This window comes from Aristolochia californica, unplaced genomic scaffold, assembly GCF_029961685.1.
Source record: "Aristolochia californica isolate CCGP_79_NKW_82.1479 unplaced genomic scaffold, dmAriCali1.0.hap1 SCAF_15, whole genome shotgun sequence".
In the NCBI taxonomy this organism is placed as follows: Eukaryota; Viridiplantae; Streptophyta; class Magnoliopsida; order Piperales; family Aristolochiaceae; genus Aristolochia; species Aristolochia californica.
Window position 1 is genome coordinate 1,968,354 of NW_027181826.1, and position 23,142 is coordinate 1,991,495.

The 23,142-nt window shown below is 37.2% G+C and overlaps 2 protein-coding genes across 4 annotated transcripts; one reads left to right on the forward strand and one right to left on the reverse strand.

Moving 5' to 3' along the window:
• Positions 1-2,539: 2,539 nt before the first annotated feature.
• Positions 2,540-15,822, forward strand: LOC137952024 (nucleobase-ascorbate transporter 11). Its single transcript, XM_068799076.1, has 11 exons — positions 2,540-2,869; positions 2,976-3,770; positions 4,290-4,387; positions 4,600-4,770; positions 11,963-12,063; positions 13,392-13,527; positions 13,638-13,688; positions 14,066-14,353; positions 14,652-14,886; positions 14,971-15,251; positions 15,458-15,822. Exons 2-11 carry the CDS (start codon positions 3,137-3,139, stop codon positions 15,674-15,676), a joined length of 2,214 nt encoding a protein of 737 aa, XP_068655177.1. The 5' UTR covers positions 2,540-2,869; positions 2,976-3,136; the 3' UTR covers positions 15,677-15,822.
• Positions 15,823-16,209: 387 nt separating this feature from the next.
• On the reverse strand, positions 16,210-22,989 carry LOC137952025 (NADPH--cytochrome P450 reductase-like). 3 transcript variants are annotated; one of them, XM_068799079.1, is made up of 18 exons: positions 22,527-22,989; positions 21,772-21,831; positions 21,604-21,680; positions 21,457-21,514; positions 21,289-21,372; positions 21,176-21,212; positions 20,620-20,689; positions 20,253-20,447; positions 20,065-20,157; positions 19,475-19,700; positions 19,299-19,382; positions 19,023-19,174; positions 18,805-18,901; positions 18,066-18,215; positions 17,907-17,984; positions 17,372-17,494; positions 17,181-17,294; positions 16,210-16,598 (listed from the first exon to the last, which is right to left on the reverse strand). In XM_068799079.1, the coding sequence occupies exons 1-18, from the start codon at positions 22,809-22,811 to the stop codon at positions 16,518-16,520; spliced, it is 2,064 nt and encodes a 687-aa protein (XP_068655180.1). In that variant the 5' UTR covers positions 22,812-22,989; the 3' UTR covers positions 16,210-16,517. The 3 variants fall into 3 exon arrangements, with proteins under 3 accessions (XP_068655180.1, XP_068655178.1, XP_068655179.1); XM_068799077.1 differs by lacking the exon at positions 16,210-16,598 and adding an exon at positions 16,687-16,895; XM_068799078.1 differs by lacking the exon at positions 16,210-16,598 and adding an exon at positions 16,712-16,888.
• Positions 22,990-23,142: the final 153 nt, after the last annotated feature.

A 23,142-nucleotide genomic window follows, 5' to 3' on the forward strand; every position in this document is an offset into this window, starting at 1 on the left:
AATTACGAAATCGTCCTTCACCCGAAGGAGAATAGAGGAAAGCTGTAGGGGTAATTTGGTCATAAATTTGTAGGGGTAATTTGGTCGATGTATAAGGCACGATGAAAGCAAGGATAATAAAATACTTCGTCTTGTGGGCCCGCATCTCACGTCGCCATCAAATAGACAAAAAGTTGGGGTATGTAATTAGTCCATCTAATAATCTATAATTATAACAATTAAATTAGTTTACATCAATTAAATTATAATTATTTTATTTTTTAATAATTTCATGACTATGAGTTTTATATTTTTATTTTTAAATTTATTAAATATAGATAATTTTCTTTATGCATACAATGAAATAAATAATATTATTATAAATATTCTAAATTTTAAAAATTAGGGTGCATCCAAACTAAGCCCTGCCTCTTTTCCCTCTATTCTAAATATAAATTTGAAAAATATTTACGTGTAATTTTGTATAAGCAACTTTAAAAAGCCAAAGATAACGGTTATTTTTTTACGATTAGGTTGTATTTATTATTTTTATTAAATTAAAATTTCATAAAACAAAATAAACATTTGTCTCCATGTGATTGAGGGCAAAAATTCCAAGCCTAAAATAGTTCAATTATCTCACTTGAAAATTTTTGTCAATGGTGTTATGATATCATAGATGATATGATTGTAGTTATTTTAATGTAATATAGTTAAATAATTTTTAAGTTCACTTCATATCATACATCCTCTTTCCTATGTTTGACATTAAATTATATGTAAATGGGTCAAAATTTAATTAAAATTTCATAGGTTTTTGGCCCTTTTTGTTGACTTAGGTGGTGGACATGCCACATAAAAAATCGTTACAAAAAGTCTACTATAAAAACTTTTAACTCTGTACAAATTGAGAGCGAGATTTTATGTTTCAAACAATTTTTTTTTACTATATAAGGATGGTAATCCATAAAAACTTTATTCATTTGAGGAGTGCTTTATCCAATTTTGTATTATGAATAAAATTAAGGAATATAATTTTAATAAATATTAAGGGTTAATTAGTTATACTGAATGAAACTTGTTTATATACCCTTAGGCCAAGGTCGTCCCCTCCGCACGTGCGGTGGCCTACTCCGTCAAGGTCGCCCCCCCCCCCTTCGCGATCGCCCCCTTCGGGATTCAAACGCGTGACGAGGGAGCTAACTCTGATACCAAATATCAAGCACCTAACCAATATTACCCAAAATACCGGTCTATTAAGAGCAGAAAACATAAGTACTTAACCCAAGACTAGGGATCAATGTGGGCCATAACACCGACAATGGGTTAGAAAAGCCAACCTTGTTACATGACAGGGTTATAAGGCAAGTAGTACACAATGGGGTTGGACCCCATGGCTACCATCCTTGTGAGGGAGAGTCAAAAGGGAAACTAGGGATTTTTTAATTATTTATATTATAAAATAAAATTAATAAATTATTCTTTTCTCTAACTAGTAATTGGGCATAGAATAACCCTAATTCATTTCTTTTTAGTTTGTAGTAAATAGGTAATTAAGTAAAATTACTTAATTATCTAATTGGATAATTTTTTTTGTTTTATTTACCTTCTATTTAATAAACACTAAACAAAAAATCAAATAAATAGAAAAATTAACACCCTACCTAATAAAATACCCAAAAAAATATTATTAGATACTTAAAAACCGATTCAACTGACTCACTTAGCGGTTAGAACCCAAGTTTTCTAAAATGCATAATCGTGAGACAACTAGTATCATCTATTTATTTCGATCTAACACATGAATGAACAACTCTAATTATCTCTTCCAATTAGATCCTCAAACCTCCGGGGCTGACAATAATGCTATGTGAGAATCTAGACTCACCAAATAAAAGTTCAATTAAAAAGGATAATTATGTGGTCTTGAATCTATAATTTTCTCTGTCTGTTTACTTGGATAAACTGGGTGAGGAGCACTAAGTGAACAATTATCTTATCTTGATAGTGAAGATTCTCCGGGGCTGATAATGATGCTATGTGAGAATCTAGACTCAACAAATAAAAGTTCAATTAAAAAGGATAATTATGTGGTCTTGAATCTATAATTTTCTCGCTTTGTTTACTTGGATAAACTGGGTGAGGAGCACTAAGTGAACAATTATCTTATCTTGATAGTGAAGATTCCTCCAAAGAGCCATGGAAGAAGAAGACTCACCACAACCAGGTGGCTTTTGCCTTTAAAGAAGAAATTAAAGAAAAAAAAAGATAAAGCGAGGTGAAAAAAAGAAAAGTAAAAGAAGCAGGCGATCCTTAATGACCGAATTAACTCGCTTGAAACGACCGTTTTCCACCCAACGGTCGGATCAGATAAGGGAGGAAAGTGGTAGGTAAATGATAAAAAAGCCAACTTCATTCTCGTTAGTTCTTTTTTTCTAAGAGTCGAAAGCTACTTTTCAAAAAATTTCCTGCAATTTGAGGTTATTTAAGTCATTCTATTCATTTCCAGTCCCTTCAATATACCGCATCTGGTATCGGCTGGCGGAGAGAAGATGAAACTTTGAAAGGGATGCCTCACTCACCACAATGACAAGAAGTCAGGAAAAGGAGAGGCCTGATGATGCTTATGCTCTGAAATTTTTTCCAATCTGTCCAGCTCCATCATTATTTCTTTGAAAAATGCTTGTTCGTTTTGATTTTTCTTAGCTTTTACTCCTCACTGGTAATGATTTCTGCGATCCGTGGAGAGAGTAGAAAAATTTTCTGGCTTCTTTTTTCTCTTTCCCGAAGTGAGGTTGTTTGTTGTTTGTTGTTCGTTGTTAACTCTCAACAGCCGTTGCCGGAGTAGTTCAAAGGGGATGTGGGTAGAGCTGGATGACACCTGACCAGCGTAAGGCTTCATAGGTTGCATGCACTTTGTCGTATTGTCTTTTTCTGCTGTGGATGGTGAGGTACCGACACTTCTGAGTCTAACTGGTTTTGTCTTCTAATCCTAGCTCGCAGAATTCTGAAACTGCTGAAGTAACACTCAGTTTCGCCTTAAAACACCTGAGAGTGTTCACATAGAGACGCCCATTTGCGGAGTTTCTCTGTTTTCATTACATTCTCTCTTTTACTTTCGGACTGAATTTGCAAATTCCAGTTCTCATACAACGAAATGGCATCTGGGTCGCACTCAAAATCGCCTGAGAAGGCTGGCAGCCAAACAGTACGGCAGAGACCTGGCGTGTGGCCGCCGAAGATTGAACCATTTGTTCCAAGAACCGACCACAATCCGGAAGACTTGAAATCTTGGGCCAGAAGAACTGGTTTCAACTTTTCTGGAGAAACAGAAGTAAGAGAGAGAAGTGGAGCTCGTGAAGTTGATTTGGAGAAAGGCAACCCAGATCAGGAAAATGGGTCATCACCAAAAATAGAGATTGACCCAATTCTTGGCCGGAGGACTAGTAATCCCCCTGATCGAAATGAAATCCAGCCTGTATCAGGGAATGAAAATGGGGTTCGCGAAACGGGAAGTGAAACTGCTGTAGGTTCAGCGGAAGGCCTGAAGCGAGGTGAGATAGAGAAAAGGAGAGTTGGCGTTGAGCCAGTGGAGGTTCCTCCTACTGTTGGATTAAATGGAAATGAAAAGGAAGTTCCGTTGGCAGCTCCTGCTCCAGAAGAAAAGAAAGGCGCTTACAAAGATGAAAGAGATGCGGAGGTATATGTGCTTCCGGAGTCTCAAGAGCTAGAGAATCTGGGACGTAGCCCATCGAGATTGAGGTGTGGCCTGACAGAAAATCCAGGTTTAGGTCAGTCCACAGTTCATTTTCGTTTTATTTGGTTGCCTTTCTGGACTCACAGACTTGCTTCTTCACCTTGATACTGACAAGCTAGCAAACCTGTTTTGTAGTTGCAATCTGGTTTACTTTATGATAGGATAGGGAGAAATTATTGTGGATGTAGTAATTATTCATGTGTTCTATCTGTTTCATTGTTGCTTTGACTGTAGTTGATGATTCATTGTTTACTCCTGACTAGTTCAATTTCACTGATGACCTTTCTCTAAATGCGTTTACTGAAATATTCCCGTTAATACGGTATAATAACACAATTGGTTTTACTTTTTATATTTGTTCTTTGACTAAACATTTCTTGAGGTTGTAAATGCTATTTAGGGTGAAAATATCTTTCCCATTTAACACAGAAATTGTGTTTCCAAATTTCTTTGTGAACTCACTTAACAATATTTGGAGATTCTTTGTTTTTCTCCTGACCTTTTTCTCTTCTGTTATTCTGTTTTTATTTGTTGTGGGTGTTTCCTATTGCAGTCCTCCTTCTTCTTTATGGTGTGCAGCACTATTTATCACTGACTGGTTCACTCATATTCATCCCTTTAATCATGGTCCCCGCCATGGGAGGAACCGATGTAAGCAGCCATTTTCAAAAGAACTTTAATTATTATTACTTTTTTAGTTAAATTTCAGAGAAGAGGTACTACTTTTGTTGTTGTTCCAACAAAGACGATATAAATTCTTAATGCACTTCTATCTACATCTTTGAGCATAACAACTGAAGTAGTATTATACCAATTCTCTTTACATTTTGAAAAAGATAATATTATTGTGGGTTCTATGACAGGAGGATATTGCAAATGTAATTTCTACCATGCTTTTGGTATGTGGTCTCACAACAATTATTCATTCATATTGTGGTACTCGGCTTCCATTAGTTCAAGGCAGCTCCTTTGTGTATTTGGCTCCTGCTCTAGTTATCATCAATTCTCAAGATTTTCGAAATCTTAACAATAATGTAAGTCCTACCTTTAACTGAGCTTCCATTAGAGTCATCTGTGTGAATGCATTTTATACAGTTAGAGCATAGGAAGCAATATTATATAAGGTCAAGATGGTATGATGCAGATGGTAGATTCCTGTAGCTTGATATTCATGTGACTAGAAGGTAACCTAGACCCCCACTGGTAGGCCTCACATTGAAAAGGTCATGGTCTGTAATCTATGAAGAGTTTATTCACTAAGGGCCTGTTTGGAACCCATAGAAAAGAAAAGAAAAGAAAAGAAAAGAAAAGAGAAAAGAAAAGAGAAAAGGGAGAGAGTTATTTTCTGTTGTTTGTTAGCAGAGAATCATTGAGAGAAAATAAAATAAGAGAAAAGGCTCTCTTAGTTAATAAATTTCTCTTACAAAATGATGGAATTTGGAGAGAAAAAAAAAAGGAATTGGAGAAAAATCTTTGAAAATCTTGATATTTGGGTGAAAAATAAGATAAATAAGAGAAAAAAGCTTGGAGAGGAGCACCAGCTGCTGCCTTGGAGTGTGTGCCTAAACAAGGATGCCTCCTTTTCTTTTAATCAGGGTTTCAAGTATTTTTTACATAAAAGACAAAAATACCCCTCAAAACTTAAACTTACATATCTCCTAAAATACACCTCTAAAATGAATGAAAATTGAACCAGAGGCATATGAAGACATTGCTTACCCAACAAACATCATTTAAGATAAAAACATAATATATGACCAAAATACCCCTGAGTTGATACTTTAACAATCTTAATCATCAAAATTTTAAAATAATTTCCTCAAAATTTTTTTTGCTAATTTTATTTTCTTTTTCATTTTCCACATGTATCCAAACAAGAGAAACTATATTTATCTTCCATTTTCTCTCTCATTTTCCTGGGGCATCCAAACAAGAAAAAAAAACTCTTTTCTTTTCTTTTCTCTTTCTCTATTTTTTCTCTCCACTTTCTGTGTTCCAAACACAACCTTAGTCAATAAATTTTCTCTCACAAAATGATGAAATTTAGGGAGAAAATAAAAAAAAATAGAAACTTGAGAGAAAATCTTAATCATAAATTTTTTTAAGACATTACTAATTTTCTTTTCTTTTTCATTTTTCAAGTGTATCCAAACAAGAGAAACTACATTTCTCTTCCATTTTCTCTCTCATTTTCTATGGGTATCCAAATAAGAGAAAATAAACCTCTTTTCTTTTTCTCTTTCTCTTCCTTTTCTTTTCTCTCACTTTTTGTATTCCAAACACAACCTAAATAAATTGAGTAAAAAATAATACTTTAATTACGATCTTGATTTCTCATTCACATCATCGGCTTAAATAGCCGTTTTACAGAATATACATGGAAGAATTTGAGTGATTAACGGGATTACCCCATTCACCGGATTTACTGAATATTTACATGATTTCTCCTTAATGGAAGAAATCTTAGAGTGAATCTTAACACTCCCCCTCAAGTTGGTGCATAGATATCACTCATGCCCAACTTCTCAAGACATTTGTTAAAAGCTCGGTAAGACACTGCTTTGGTTAGCACATCGGCAAGCTGATCCTCAAATCGAACATGAGGGACTTCAATGATTCTTGCTTCTAACTTTTCTTTAATAAAGTGTCTATCAACTTCAACATGTTTAGTTCTATCATGCTGGACTGGGTTGTGGGCAATATTGCATGCTGCCTTATTGTCACAATATAATTTCATAGGACTTGTCTGCTCAATATGTAGTTCTTGTATCAGATTTTTGATCTATAATAATTCACATATTGCCTTGGCCATTCCCCTGTATTCGGCTTCAGCGATCTAGCCACCACCTCTTTTTTCTTACTTCTCCAAGTGACCAAATTTCTACTTACAAATGTAAAGTATCCAGATGTAGACCGTCGATCTTCTATTGACCCAGCCCAATCGGCATCGGTATAACCTTCAATTTTCAAGTCACCTCCCTTTTTAATAAAATTCCTTTCCCTGGAGATGATTTCAAGTATTGCAGGATACGATTGATGGCATTCATATGTTCTTCAGTTGGAGAGTGCATAAATTGACTAACCACACTTAGTACATAAGCTAAGTCTGGTATGGTATGTGCAAGATACATTAACCTCCCAACTAGTCTCTGATAACGCTCCTTGTTAGCAGGGACTTGATCTGAATGTGTTCCCAGTTTCAGATTTTCTTCCATAGGAGTACTGACTGTACTACATGCTGTCATACCAGTTTCCTTCAATAAATCCAAAGCATATTTTCGTTGAGATAGAAAAATTCCTTCCTTGGATCTGGATACTTCAATACCAAGAAAATATTTTAAGTAGCCAAGATCTTTCATTTCAAATTCTCTAGCAAGACGACTTTGCAATGATTTCTTTTCTTCTGGATCATTCTCAGTTACTATCATATCATCAACATATACAATAAGAGCTGTGATGGCCTCCTTGTTATATTTCAGGAAGAGAGTATGATCTGAGTTGCTTTGCTTGTATCCGATAGATTTCATAAAATTTGTGAACCTTCCAAACCACGCTCTCGGGGACTGCTTCAAACCATATAGGGATTTCCTCAGTTTACATACTTGTTTGCATCCTTTGTTTTGCATAATACATCCAGGAGATAATTCCATATATACTTCTTCTTGGAGATCTCCATGCAAAAATGCATTTTTTACATCAAACTGATATAAGGGCCAGTCAAGATTCACAACCAGAGATAGTAGAATCCGAACAGTGTTGATTTTGGCCACTGGTGCGAATGTCTCCATATAATCAATCTCGTAGGTTTTAGTATATCCTTTGGCAACAAGCCTTGCTTTGAACCTTTCAATGGTGCCATCGGCTTTATATTTAATGGTAAATACCCACCTACATCCAACTGGTGTCTTTCCTACAGGTAGGTCAACCATTTCCCATGTTGAATTCTTTTGGAGGGACCTCATTTCTTCATTCATGGCTTCTTTCCATTTAGGATCTTTCAAGGCTTCCTACACACTATTAGGAATAGATATAGCAGATAATTGATTCACAAATACTTCATTTGCCTTTGACAATTTATGATAAGACACAAAATTATGCATGGGATACTGAGATTTAGAGGTGAGAAGAGGTTTATAATTGACTCTAGGTTTTCCTCTTGTGGTTCGATGAGGTAGCACTCTTAGTTGAGTTTCGGAACTTACCTGAGGCTCAGACATAGACTCAGACTCAGAAGGCAATTGATCCATTGGTACATTATGAAGGGGGAAAGATGGCGGCTGAGACTCTGGTTGCATTACTTCCATCTGGTCTTGTCTTTCTCCATCCTGTGAATCATGCTCATTTGTATCATTTTGATGTCCACAGCTGTAATCTGAATATTGACCACTTGTAGTATCCAAGATATCCAAATGATGATTAAGGGTCTTCAATTCAATCATTTTCTCCCCCTGTATTGAAGACTCGGGAGTAGAATAATACATGTTTTCTTCGTGAAATACCACATAAAGAGTGACATACAATTTGCGAGAGGGAGAATGCTAACAACGATAACCTTTCTGATGTTGAGCATAACCAACAAAAACACACTTGAGAGCTCGGGGTTCCAATTTATGTCTCAATGACTTATGGAGGTGAACAAAGGCTACACACCCAAAAACTTTACGTGGCAGATTCGGCACAGCAGGTGAACTTATGGTTTTATGAAGAACACTCAAGGGAGTTTGAAATTGTAACACACTCGAGGGTATTCAATTGATAAGGTAAGCTGCAGTTGTGATGGCTTCACCCCAGTAACTAGCCGACATATGAGCCGCAAACAAGGAAACACGAACAACCTCAAGAATGTGGCGGTTCTTTCGCTCTGAAACCCCTTTTTGCTGAGGGCTGTACGGACAAGTAGTTTGATGAGTAAATGATCATCTAAATATTCTTTGAAACTTTGATTCACAAATTCTCCACCATTGTCACTTTGAAGAGTTCATATTGTAGAATGATACTGAGTAACTATCATTCTGTGAAATTGTTTGAACAATGAACTAACTTCACTTTTTGACTTCATTAAACAAATCCAAGTCATACGGGTGTGATCATCAATAAAAGAAACAAACCACCGTTTATCACTAAGAGAGGCTATATTTGCTGGACCCCATACATCAGAGTAAATAATCATAAAAGGTGTTGGAATCCTATTCATGCTTATTTGGAATGGAACACAATGGCTTTTTGCCAATTCACATACATCACACTTAAAATCTGAAATAGATAACTTTGAAAAAAGTGTCAGAAACAATTTCTTTAAATAACCAAAGGATGAATGACCCAACCGTTTATGCTATAACCAAATGTCAGAATCTGCAGATTTATTCTTCATTGAGAATGCTTGGGCTAACTGATGAAAACTCTCTGGCTGCAGATCAAGGTAATAGAGCTTCCCCCTTCTAGTACCATACCCAATTGTCTTCTGAGTTCGAATGTCCTTAAAAACACAAAGGTTAGGCCAAAAAACCACAATATAATGCAAAGTACGAGTTATTTGAGCAACTGATAATAGATTATGATTGAGGGTTGGAACAACTAATATAGAATCAAGACCCAGATTTTCAGTGAGAGTGATAGAACCTTCTCCAATAACGTGAGATAGAGTACCATTTGTTGTAGATACGATATGTTGTGCAGATGGTTTCATACTTTTAACATGATGATTGTCAAAGGTCATACGATCAGTAGTACCAGAATCAATTATCCATTCATTATTTCTACTAGGAGCGGAAGTATTAAGAACCTTACCAGATGTAGCGATTAAGACTGATGCATCCTCAGTTGTGTGAGAGGTGGAAGGTTCTGCTACTACAACGGAAGCATGATTATTTGATTTGGAGTTCTGTTTGCGAGGCGCTTTGGTAGGATCCCACCATTCTGGATACCCGATAAGTTCATAACATCGTGACTTTGTATGCCCAGTCTCACCACAGTGAGTACAAATGCGCTCTGATTTGGTTGTTCCAACCTCATAGCTAAGATTTTGAAATCCTGATGTTCGATTTTGATCACTGTTAGGACCAGTTGGTCGAGCTATTTTAGGCTTAGCTTAACGTGCTACCATTGCAGATGTCTCAACGCGATCAACTTCATTATGTAAAGTGGTTCTACGAACAAAGTCACGATGTACATAAGCATAGGCTTCTTCAAGATCCAATATCGGGTATTTTCTGAGAATTTCGCCACGGACTTGTTTGAATTCTGCATCCAATCCGTTTAAGAAAATATGAACACGCAATCTTTCAACAGATTTTCTATAAGCGATAACATCATCAGGATCTTTCATTATAATCCTGTCACGATGATCAAGTTCTTGAAAAATTTCCACAAGATCACCATAATACGTTGATAAAGGGCAACCAGTCTGTTTGGTGGAGAAAGCTCTTTGATTTAATGAAAATAATTGTGATTCATCTGATCTATCATAGAAAGCTTTTTCCAGAGCATTCCATATTTCGCGTGCGGTACTTAGCCGAATATAGCGCTTCATAATATCTGGTGACATAGAGGTTAACAACCACTCCTTGACTTTTTGATTTTCAGCATACCATTTCGCATAGGAGGCATCCGTTTCTTGTGGAAATGGTGTTTTTCCCATAATATACTCGAGCTTTTCTCGTCCCGCAATTTGCATCTCCATGATCTGGGACCATACATCATAGTTAACTTCGGTAAGAGTGACACTGGTTGTAAAACCAGAATTTTCGGATTACACATGAATAATCGGTGTTGATTCCTTCGACATGATGAAATAGAAGATCGGTAGATTGGTGATGATCACCCAAAAAATACTGGTTCGGTCCTTTTTCTGTTCGCTGGGTTGACTCGGTTTGGGTCTCCGATTGTGGTCCGGTCCTCTTTCTGAATATATTTTTTTTTCCAGGTCCGGTCTGGTCCGAAAAGTGGTCCGGGTCTCTATTTCCGGTCCGGTTCAAGAAGATCTCACGACCCGCCAGAAAAATAAAAAATTCGGACCTAAGTTAACGTAAGCGAATTTTTTTTTTGCGTACCTTTGTCTTCTTCGTCGACGGTGCGGCTTCTTCGTTGCCGGCGACGTTCGGGCTGGTGGTATGCTAGAAGGCCGAGCGGTGGCTCGGATTCAGTCTTCGGGAAGGAGATAATGCGGCTCTTCGTCTTCTGCGTCGGTGACACTGGTGCCGATCGCTGGAAGGTGGTTCGTTGCCGGCAGTTTTGTGTTACAGCGACGGCCGAAGAGAACCTCAACAGAGTTGCAGACCTGCTCTATTTTTTCGGCGACAGAGTTGCAACTCTGTTCTTCGGCTATGGGAGATACGACGGGACAGAGCTTTCGCTCTGTTCTTCGGCGATGAGAAGGAGAAGGATTCTCCTGCTCTGATACCAAGCAAAACATAATACTTCAATTACGATCTTGATTTCTCATTCCCATCATCGGCTTAAATAGCCGTTTTACAGAATATACATGGAAGAATTTGAGTGATTAATGGGATTTCCCCAATCACCGGATTTACAGAATATTTACATGATTTCTCCTTAAGGGAAGAAATCTTAGAGTGAATCTTAACAAATTGACAGTTGTGCAAATTTACCTTTGGAAGGAACTGATGAATTCTTTTGCGACAACTTTATGGAGAATCCCAATCATTATGCCATTATTATATTCCTTGTCTACATGCAGTACGATTTCAGCTTAACATTTATTGATTTTTTATCCAGCATAAGAAGATAATTTGTATGTGTAAAACCAAACTTATTGGGATGATCTTTTGGTAGGAAAAGAAGAGGTTATCTTTCCTTTTTTTTTTTTTTTTTTGTTGAAAAGTAAGAGGTCTTCTTTGTTGATTAAAATAATAGATGATGCCTGTATGATCATTCTACCAAGCTATGTTTTTTGAAAATGGTGGTATTCTACCTAGCTTATTTTACTTGATGTTTTTATGTAAAAAGACAAATTATAGTCAATTTATTATTTCCTGACTAATGCCCCAATCTTACCAAGGTAGGATTTTCATATTATGTAAAAGTTGAAGTCCTGAACAACAATCTCGATTTTAAATTTCACTTAGGCTTCCCAAATACAAAATGCAAAGAAACTAAGCTATTTGGCATTTAGAAGACCGATATCTTGATTTTTTTTTTGAAAAAAAAAAAACTTCTTATTCTTACCATTTCTTTGATCAAACTAACTTTGACCTTAGTTTGCTTCAGAAATTTAAGCACATCATGAGGGAACTTCAAGGGGCAATACTTGTTGGTTCTATATTCCAGATTATCCTTGGATATAGCGGAGCCATATCACTTCTTCTGAGGTATGTTTTTCTCTTTGAAAATACCTATTAATGTACTTTGATTAGGAATGAATGATTGGATTAACGATTAATTAAAATTTCTGAAAACGTTGCAATTGCATTGATTATATATACTATACAAGTCATTAGAAAGATGAAAGTTGAGTTGCAAGACCTCTACTGGGCCTGTCCCAACAAATAGGGGTGACACCAAGCCAAACCAGCTTGCAAACTATTTGAGCTCCGCTCGAAAAAAGCTCCGCTCAGTTCAGTTTTTACTTGAGCTCGGCTTGAACTCAAACTTGAAATAAGACTCGTTAAATATAATAAGCCAAACTCGAGATTTTCCAAGCTCGACTTGTTAGCTCATGAGCCGACTCGTTAGCATAGATTTTTTACAAAAATACTCTCTACTCTAATTGTTCGTCAATTCCCTCTTTAGTTGGTTGATAGTTGCTCTTATCCTCAAACCTCAAAGACGATTGATCGTTCAACCCTTTTGGATCCCTCAATATCTAATGTTGTTGTTTGCCAATGGAATAAACACTATTGATGGAGGTGTTTGCTCTTTCTTTTAGGTCTATTAAGTTGGTTATTGTACATTAGTATTTGTCATTGCAAAGTCTTAGACTCATCTGTGGCACCTTGCAATTGGTGGCACCAAGGTCATCACAATATTCACTTTGTTTATTTTTTGTAATTTTTATTTTTATATTTGAACTTTTAAATGTAGGTTGGAGCTCGAACCCGGCTCGAGCTCGGGTTCAAATCAGTTAAAAATTTTGGGCTCGAGGCTGAGCTTGAGTTCAAAGTATTCATATCAAACCAAGCTCGAACATATGCAGGTTCGAGCTTGGCTCGGCTCGATCCCACCCCTACCAACAAATGATGCCATATCAAATGTATGGTTGTATTTGGTAGGTTGCCGTATCATTACCTCAATTGCTTCCTTATGAGCCTAATGGTGGAGAATAGTGCAAATTCAAGAAGATTACTTGAAGAGTCTATTGCTCCCTCCCTTGGCCTATCAAATGGAAGTGGATCTTTTCAAGAGATTTTCATGCATTGAGCCCACCGAGCACCCAAAGCATGCAAATAAATGAGGTGAATGCAACAGATAAATTCATAGAGACATATATGTGAAGACAGGTAAGCACAGTGGAAAACAGGTGGCAGAATAAGGCCTCTTAAGGAGAATATTCAGTAGAAATTTAGAATTAGCTCTCCAATTAAAGATACTCTTCACATTGATGCAGGCCTGCTCCACATGAGCACAGAGAAGGTATCGTCCGATGTCTTTGAGGTATTCATGTGAATTTTACTGATTGGTATACTGTTTCACTTTGCAGGTTCATAAATCCTGTGGTAGTTGCACCCACCGTTGCTGCAGTAGGTTTAGCCTTTTTCAGCTATGGCTTTCCTTTGGCTGGTAGTTGTGTAGAAGTTAGCATTCCTTTGATATTACTGGTTCTTCTGTTTGCCATGGTAAATACTCGAATTTTTTGTTAGACAATATGAAAGTCATTTAGCTTATTAATATGCCCAGTTTTTGTTTCATTGTGATTGCCTGATATGCTGTTCTGCTTTTCATGTAGTACCTTCGAGGAATTCACTTCTTTGGCTACCGAATATTCCAAATTTATGCAGTATGTTTCATTACACTCTTAGTATATACTCTATGAGTTTGTTGTACACATTTAGCACTTTGTTCTTTTCTTTAGTTGTTTTCTTTTACATTTGTCCGAATATTTCTTTGGGAAAACTTGTATGAAATAGCAATTAGAATGAAAAACTTTTTTGTAATTCTTCTTCGGAGGAACAAGATCTGTGTTTTTATACCACTCACTATTTGACTTTTGTCTTTTGGATTCTACTCTTTGTTCATTTCTTTAAGAGTGTTGTGCATGAATCAGGAGATTTAAATAACATAATCACTCATCCAATTTTCCCTCAGCTGCTTCTTTTTTGCTCTAATTAGTAGCATTTTCTGTTAGTGCTACTTATTGATATTGCTAACCATCAGGTTCCCCTCAGTGTCATAATGGTGTGGGCCTACGCATTCTTCTTGACAGCAGGAGGGGCCTACAACTATAAGGGATGCAGCCCAAACATTCCAAGCTCAAACATCTTAACAGATGCATGCCGACGACATGCATTCACCATGAAACATTGCCGAACAGATGTGTCTAATGCATGGAAAACTGCTGCATGGGTTAGAATTCCATATCCTTTCCAGTGGGGCATCCCTACCTTCCATCTGAGAACATCTATTATCATGGTCATTGTGTCATTGGTTGCCTCAGTGAACTCGGTAAGTAATCAGTTTATAAGTGAGTCGTATTGGGTATAGCAAGCTAGTGTTCTATCACTGATGGACACCTTGTACGGCACGCCATTTTGGCATGCTGATCTGATGAAAGTGTTGGGTAGTCACTTCTCATACCCATGAGTAAGAGGGATAGCTTTTTCCCCAATTTGTGTTGACATTATTGTTTTTTTTTTTCTGATGGTTCCCTTACCGGGAAACACCTCCACTCAAAAGGATCATCTGTATTGGGAACTTTCTACAGTTTTCTAAGTGATACAATTAGAGTATGGAACTCACACAGGTTGGATCATATCATGCGGCTTCTTTACTTGTTAATCTGCGGCCTCCAACACCCGGAATTGTTAGCAGAGGCATAGGCTTGGAAGGTTTTACAAGTATACTTGCTGGACTTTGGGGCACTGGTACTGGTGCCACGACATTGACAGAAAATTTACATACTATTAAAGTAACAAGGATGGCTAGTCGAAGAGCTGTTGTACTGGGAGCAGCATTTATGATCCTCTTCTCCCTCGTAGGCATGTGAACATTCAACTTTGTGGTTTTTGTTCTCTTATCTTCTGAGTTATACCAATCCTTTAAATCTTTTTTTATTTGGGCAGGAAAAGTAGGAGCAATTCTTGCTTCAATACCACAGGCCTTGGCTGCCTCTGCCTTGTGCTTCGTTTGGAGTTTGATTGTGGCATTGGGTCTATCAACCTTGCAGCACAACCAAACTGCTAGCTCCAGAAATGTGATGATTGTTGGATTCTCTTTATTCATCTCCTTATCGATCCCTGCATATGTTCAGCAGTATGAACCCCTTAATGGCTTGGTGCTACCTAGTTACTTTGTTCCTTATGCAGCTGCATCAAGTGGACCTGTTAATACTGGAAATAAAGCAGTAAGCACATCCTATGTCCCTGAGTCATACTGCCTGTACTTGTTCTTACTTCATCCAAGCATTAACCAATACCTTTTTGCATGCAAAAAACACATACTTTGAAGCTCAGACCTAGATAATGATCCTAAAGTTGCTATACATTTGTCATTCTTGATATTGCTAGGAATGAACTTTCTCTGAAAGGTTGTGTTGTGTTACATGGGCAGCTTGATTATGCTATCAATGCACTTTTATCGCTGAACATGGTTATTGCACTGTTGGTGGCATTTTTATTGGACAATACAGTTCCTGGAAGCAGGGAAGAACGAGGCATTTATGATTGGTCGACTGCCGAGACTGCTGAAAATGAGGCTGATCTCCAAGCTTATGCCTTGCCAACAAAAATTGGCAAATACTTTCAATGGGTAAAATGTCTAGGATGTTAATGGGGAGGCAGAGTTTTGACTATGCTTAGTGTTAAAGGTATAGGGGAGACAATCATGTATACCCTTTTTCTCTCTTTTTTTCTTTCTTTTACTTAATTTTTAATCTGAACCAATTATTTTATTAACTTGTAAAGTAGTTTACAGAAGTATCACATACAATAAGGCTAATCCATTTGTTGTTTTTTTTCCAGAGGATATAACGCTTACATCCCATTACTTCCAAAGCACACACAGCTAGTTTTATGATTTTTTTTTCATTTTAGTATTATTTTCTAATTCACATACAACTCTATAAATGTAGACTTATGGGTCCTTGATGATGAGGGAGTGGAATTACCAAAATCCAGAAGGCCAAGAAGCTTTCATGACTAACTAAGATCACAACCCCTGAAGTCTGCTGATGAATTATTTGAGCATGTTCAAGCAACAATCATATGTCTCATTCAACTATTCTTATTACAAAAACAATCTTCAAATATAACATTTTGCTAACTACACAACAACAGCAAACTTAAGATCCTCCATCGAACATCTTTGACACTTCCACTTGTATGTATAAATTTTACTAATTAATGCGTGATATATTACACAGTAACGTTTGTTTGTAGCATCTGTACTTCCTAGCTACGAAAAGAACATTGTGTTTCCCTTGAACACGTTTTTTTCAGAACCCCTATACCTTGGCACAAATTTTTCCTTTCCCTCAGCCCCAGAACCAGCTACTACTGTCCTCAGATGTACCACTCTTTCACCTTAGACGACAGAAAACACTGAATCATGACATGTGTAGCAGTTTGGTGATGCTGGTAACCAAATCAAATGACATTTGAAAACAATCTCGTCACCAGACGTCTCGTAGATATCGTCCTTCCATTTGGAGATTTTTCACAATAGCCTCAGCTTTAGGCAACTCCACATTTTCCTGCAAAAGAAATGAAAACTGTACTATGACCACTTGATCCCTGTTTTGTTTAGTTTTAGCACTAAGTAGAGAAACTAATTGGCAACATATGCAACAAAGTTAGAAGAAACTTATACACTTCAAATCTTTTCAAAAGCATATCTCGTACAGGATATAGTTGGATTAATCGGTTAGGAAACAACCAAAACGGTTTTTGAGACTGAATACTCCAGTGCTGTCTTTAAACTCCAGCATTGCACAAATTGGGAAGCTTTGCCATCTGGGGCAATAGGATTCACTAACACACTCCGCTGCACTCTTCCCCAAGTTTTAAGATAAGTTATTCTTTCTTACTCTTGAAAAAAAACCCAAATTTCAGCTTTAGCTCTGGCAGTGATTGAGTTGAAGGCATGGCCAGCTTTATCATTTGGTAAAGAAATATAAAGTCTACCTACACTTTTTGAAAAGTAGGAACTTTAAAAATCTCTAAGATACCTTGGCATGGTGGAGGTAATAACAGTCTCACACCCTTTTTTCTAAAACATGTCCCATTGTCCATGACTTGTGATAATTAAAGTTCGAATATATGTAACAATAATATACCTGCTCCTGAATAATGGTGTGCAGAGTCCGATGGACATCTCTGGCCATTCCCTTGGCATCACCACAGACATAGAGATGCCCACATTTAGATATTAAACCCCAAATATGTGATGCCTGTAGAGCGTGCTCCTTGTTAGATAAAACTATAGGAACAGTGAAAGACAGAAGGCCTCCAAACTTTTTCTACTTACTTTCTCAACCATCTTATGTTGCACATATTCCTTCTGAGGTCCCTCACGGGAAAATGCAACCACCAAATCTGATACAACACCTTCATCTAGAAAGCTTTTTAGCTCATCCTCATAAATAAAATCCTAGGGCAAAGATCAAGAATTACATCAATTGCACAGAAAGGCCACATATTGAAGTATAGTGTTTAACAAAAGAATAGCTAAACAAAAAATTCCTATTAGATAAGCTGAAATAGTTGAGAAGGTATGAATATCCAATAGGATTGGAGATGACTCCAACCAGGCCGCACTTCAATCCCACCATTGCTAAATGGAATGTCAAGCAACATTAAATTTGTTTTAAGGTGAGTAATTGTTGTCACAGTAAAGAACATGCCTAGTCCGGTGCCTCTTGTAAACTCTCATCAATACAAAAACTACATTGGACCATCACACATAGCCACAGGGACAGGCAACCTAGACTGTCCAATTTGGATTCAAAAACCATAATATTACATAAATAAAACCAAAGTATGGTCATGCACAATGTCAATACCAAGTTGCGGTTTCTGCATCCAAAAAAGAGGACAGCAGGACCAAGTTGAGAACCAGCTTCTTTGAGTGATAATCTTTCCTGGAAAACGTAATACATGAGTTTAGGTCCATTCTTGTGTAACAAAGTAATCAGAACGAATAATATAAGGTTCACACCGACCTGAAGAAAACCTCTAAAAGGTGCAAACCCAGTTCCTGGCCCCACCATGACAATTGGGATTGAAGGATCTGCTGGTAATTTGAAATTTGACTGTCTGACAAAAATAGGAGCCCAACTACAGTTTTGGCTTTCTTCAAGAGGAACAGTTTGCTGTTGACATCAGTTTACAAACTGTTATAATCTGCATAATTGTTTTATAATAATCAACAATCAATTATAAGCAAAGAATTCAATTGTAGGGTCACAAAGTACACCTAAGATATGAAAAAAGTAACTCAAAACAATGTATTTTTCTGATGCATGGTAAAAGTCTGATATAATTAGATTCCTCAATATCTCATTTGGTGTAGAAAAGTCATACTGTTCTTACTTGACCAAAGCTTGGATGGGCTGACTTTTTTTTCTTCAATAGAAGTAACACATGCAGCAAAACTTACATATCAGAAGGGGTGCAACCAAATTTACTCTAATGTAGAATATTCTCTTTTTTTTTTAACTTCACAGTCTGAGTAGATGAGAAATGTATAAGCCCATATAAACATGGGCCTAAGATAACAAGGGTTGTGTTTTTCTTTTTTTCTTTAAATATTGAAACATAATTTAACACAGTAGTCAGGTGTTTATTGCAGCTTTATGTGTTCACACCAAAATATTACAAGTGAACATGGAGAGACACCTAGTTCAATTTAAGGTTATTAGAGACAGAAATCAAATATCATCAAAAGGAGAACAGTCCTACCTTCATCCAAGTTGAACAGATTCCTTTATGAATCCTTCCCGTTGGACTTGGTCCTAAAACTAGCGCACAAGTCACATGAATTCTACAAGGGGAAAATCTGTAGAATGAGACAGGTCATTAATGAATACATTTGTGTTAAACTAATTCAAAAAACTGCTGAAGTCATCTTTAACCATTTCTGACTAAAATTATCCACAGGAGTTCTGTTCATGTTCAACCTGGGAGAGGAGGAGATTGAATAGTATCGAGGCTGCAAGTGAGGGGCCACAGCGCCAAAAAAGACACCAAGAGGAGGTTTTGCTGATGGGAATTCAGCCATTACTTCTAGCAAACTTCTTTGGCTTCCAACAACCCACTGTGAGTACTCATCCTGCATGTTTTCACAAGTGAACAACAGTCATGTTATTCAATGACCACAAGAAAATGAAATAAAATCAAAATCAAACAAAACAAAAAAGACAATTACAAATTCAAATTCTACTTTAAATATGCACCTTTCCAGCTTGGGATGACAGAAATCTCAGCCGTTCTGCATCGCAGGGTTCAGTAGCATGGGCAGCTAAAGCAAGAAAAGCAGCCTAGAGTTTCACAAATAAGCAACCCAAACCACCTAATAGTCATTATCACTGAAACTTAAAAAATACTAAAAACTCAAGAATTAATCTTTGACCTTTTTGGGAGGGTTCAATAAATCTGCATAACATGCTAGTGCAGCACGTAAGGTGCAAGGACCAGGAAAAGGAGGTGGCAGTGAGCTTTCCACGGAGGTTCCATCCTCTCTGTCAGTATGTAGTGAGAATATCAAATCCAAAGACTGTCCCAATAATTTTCCTGCCTCCTGTACTGTTTCATCGCAATTCTCAGCATATACACCCACATGATCTCCTGTTTCATATCTGCAAGTAGAATTCATTTTGATAGATTTAATGCTTGTCAAGTAAAGTGGTTCATTTACCAGAAGAGAAGATGAACATTTATTTTTCAGAAGATAAGTAGCATAAGAAGAAACACCTGAAAATCATAATCTTTTAACTGCCAATGGATGTCGCTGGGTGGTATGAACATAATAAGGAAGAAATACAGAATGTCATGAAATATTTTCAAGCATTGAACAAGAGATCTCACATAATTATTTTTTTCTGATACGTGTGCTTTTATCAGTTTTACTTATCATGGAATAAACCTCAAAACAGCCAGGACATAGTCCAGTACTTACCCAATATGTGAAGCATCCAAATGAAAAGGTCAAGACAAACTTACATGAGGCCAGTGCCTGATATGTCAAACTCTATATGTATGCAAGATCTGTCAGATTCAGGTCTATGCAGCTCCTTTTGAACCGCAACATTAGCTCTGAATGTAAAAAACCCAAGAGTACCATGAATGATCCAATTAATGAAATAATACAGACAAAACGTACACACATGATATATGAATCAAGCAGCCACCTGCAAGGATGATGAATGTCAAATGCAGCATGCCCATTAGCCATACATTGATGTCTGTCCACCTCAGTTGATTCAGTATAATCATAAGTCACTAGTCTGTATTCTGGTATAGCAGCAGTGTAAGGAGTACAGACCGTCTTGACATCATCATCATCTAGAAGTAAGGTATCCAATTCAGGCCAAAGTGACTCACGCCTAGAACAAAGTAATTGATCAGGTTAAAATTAACAACAAAAAAACATTTGGAAAATCTTCCAAAAAAAAACAGGAATTTTCTAACGAACATAGATATATCTATCTAAGGTAAAGACCAGCCAAAATAAAGGATGAGATGAGAGTTATTTATGGCCCATTATAAATGTCATACCATGCAGAAAAGTCATCTTCAATGCACTGATCATCATCACCAAGACCCACAGCAATGAGATGCTTTGCACCTAGGACAGAAGCAAACAAATGCATAAAGATATCAAGAAAAAAATGAGAATATAAGTTTGTGTCTCTTCGTGTTTGTCTTATGTCAAAAAATTCGTCTGCATAAACCTGTACCCATCTGTCTATTTCTGCATCCACTTATCAATCAATTATTTGCCTCAAACCATAAAACTAGATAACAAAGTCATAGTTTCTTTTAACTTTATCTCCCTAACTACGTATAATCTAGTCAATAGTAGATGATCCAATTAAAAAATAAATAAATCAATCAATCAACAAATAGTAGGTGAGTTAAGGAACCCATTAATAAAGTTCAACAAAGGTGAACTATAAAATGTTAGGGTATGTTTGGATGATTTTGAAGTCACTCGAAAGGAGAATGGATCTTGCTGTTAAAGCAATAGATACAAAATTGGCTGGATAAACAAAATCATGGTGAGTATACATGGCACTGGATGGTTAGCAATAAGCATATAAATAAAGCTTACCTTGTTCTCTAAGTTTATCATCCACCACTTTTGCAATCTGAAGTGAAAATAAGGCTATCAAAACTAATGCTTAGCATATCAAAGCAACAAAATAAAACTAGATTGAGATGAACCTTATTGAAATGTTCATATTGACGGTTGCCGAGACCAAAAACTGCACAAGTAAGATTCGGAAGCCACACACCTCTTTCCTCTCCCTAAGTAAGAAACAGTATTCCATTACCAACAGCCCAGATCTTTACATGTGAAAAGGACTTGATCCAGTTATTTTGAAAAATCACCTCAGTGAACCATTTAAAGAATCTTGCTGCATTATCAGTAGGCTCACCATCTCCATAACTATAATGACAGCATGACCAGTGAAATGAGTTCTCATAAAAATATTGAAGAGAAACTCATGAGTCATTTGAGAGGAAATTAGTGCTCACGTGGCTAGGAAAAAAAACACTAAGGTCTCTTTCTTGAATCTCTCCTCGTATTCATCATCATCAGCTGCATAATCATCCTGCAACAGACCCAAAGTTTCAGTTATGCTCTTAAATCAGCTGAAAGCAGCAATTAAGGCAAAACAAGATTAAATAGTCCGTATTCCATACCAAGTCAACAACTTTGAAAACAGCTTTATCATATCTTGCCTTTGCTTCTTCTGCCAAAGCCTGACATAGGAGGAATCTCACACAAAACAATTTTCAGTAGGCTATTGGAATTTGGCAATTCTAATGATTGTGAGTCAAAGATTGCCGGAAAAAACTGGAAAGCCAAGTACGGCTAAGCAATGCAGGCAGAGAAAAGTTTGAGAAACGCATAGCAGAGTATATCTTTGTTTGCCAATAGTAGAATATGTGAACATGAAAATAATTGCAGTAGTAGATCCAGAATAATTTAGTAAATTGTCATTAGCAAGGCCTTGTCTCAACCATGTTGGAGACATTCAGTCGTATATAAAATGGAAAATAACCTCCTTGTCCTCCCATGTCACCTGTGTACGGACGACAGACTCTAATATGGTCAGACAGAAGCAAGTTGAACCAGGTTTTTCCCTTTCCTGGCGTGATGTGTCTGTCACGACCCAAAATCTCCATGCAAACAGTTACGAAAACTAATAATCCAATCAGAACGAATTCTATGAGACAGGTTCTATGTCACCAAAAGCCAACTTCCAGGCCTCTCACTCACCAACGCCAAAAAGCATCCAATCTCCACGCAGTCCTCAAAAAACTTAGTGTAACCAAAACCACACCCAACTCCTTATTTCGATCAATGACGCTGAACTTGAACAAAATTCATCGCACAAAAAAACACCTACATTCGTCAATTTCATATCAAAACCAACAACCACACCCGGAGTTACCTTAGCAAATCCCTCGGCGGTTCCCGTCTGCGTCCCGAAAAAGATCGTTACTTTCACCTTCCCTGGTTCCACTTCCACTTCCGGCTCCTTCCTCGACGAGTTCTTCGCAACTTCAACGACGTTAGACTGCGTTTGACCAGCCGAAAATCTCCGGTAAATGACAAAACCAAACCCCACGAGAACCGCCACTGAAGTCGTGAAAATCACGAGAACCGTATCGGAAACGGAGTCCAGTCCAAGGAATTTGCCCAGAGCGGACTCCACTAAGCTCACACTCGCGGCCATGGCGGAAAGACTGGGATGAAAATTGGAGACAAATTCGGAAGCAGCAGAGCGAAGCTCGAATTGAAATAAAAAGTTAAAGAAGATTGACCCCTTCTCTCTAACCTCCTGGAGAAAGGGAAGAAAGCGAAAGCTGGAATTTTTAATTTCTTGTCATGGATTCCCTCTCTCTCCCCTGCGCTTTTTGTCAGACTACGGCGAGAAAGGAGTTCACCTTTCCGACTGTAAAAAACTTTAAAAAACTGAAAACTGCAATTTTTACGTCATATTACGTAAAAGCCCTTGGACTTTCGCAATCAAATCTCCGATCCCCTTGGCATCCGGTCAAATGCTC

Excerpts from the sequence above, each read along its gene's own strand:
- LOC137952024 (XM_068799076.1), top strand. The coding sequence starts at position 3,137 with ATGGCATCTGGGTCGCACTCAAAATCGCCTGAGAAGGCTGGCAGCCAA. Across the intron at positions 12,064-13,391 it reads GCCATATCACTTCTTCTGAG|GTTCATAAATCCTGTGGTAG; the intron begins GTATGTTTTTCT and ends TTCACTTTGCAG. Across the intron at positions 14,354-14,651 it reads TGGTTGCCTCAGTGAACTCG|GTTGGATCATATCATGCGGC; the intron begins GTAAGTAATCAG and ends GAACTCACACAG.
- LOC137952025 (XM_068799077.1), bottom strand. The coding sequence starts at position 22,811 with ATGGCCGCGAGTGTGAGCTTAGTGGAGTCCGCTCTGGGCAAATTCCTT. Across the intron at positions 21,832-22,526 it reads CCGCCGAGGGATTTGCTAAG|GCTTTGGCAGAAGAAGCAAA; the intron begins GTAACTCCGGGT and ends CTCCTATGTCAG. Across the intron at positions 19,701-20,064 it reads ATATCAGGCACTGGCCTCAT|ATATGAAACAGGAGATCATG; the intron begins GTAAGTTTGTCT and ends TTCTACTTGCAG.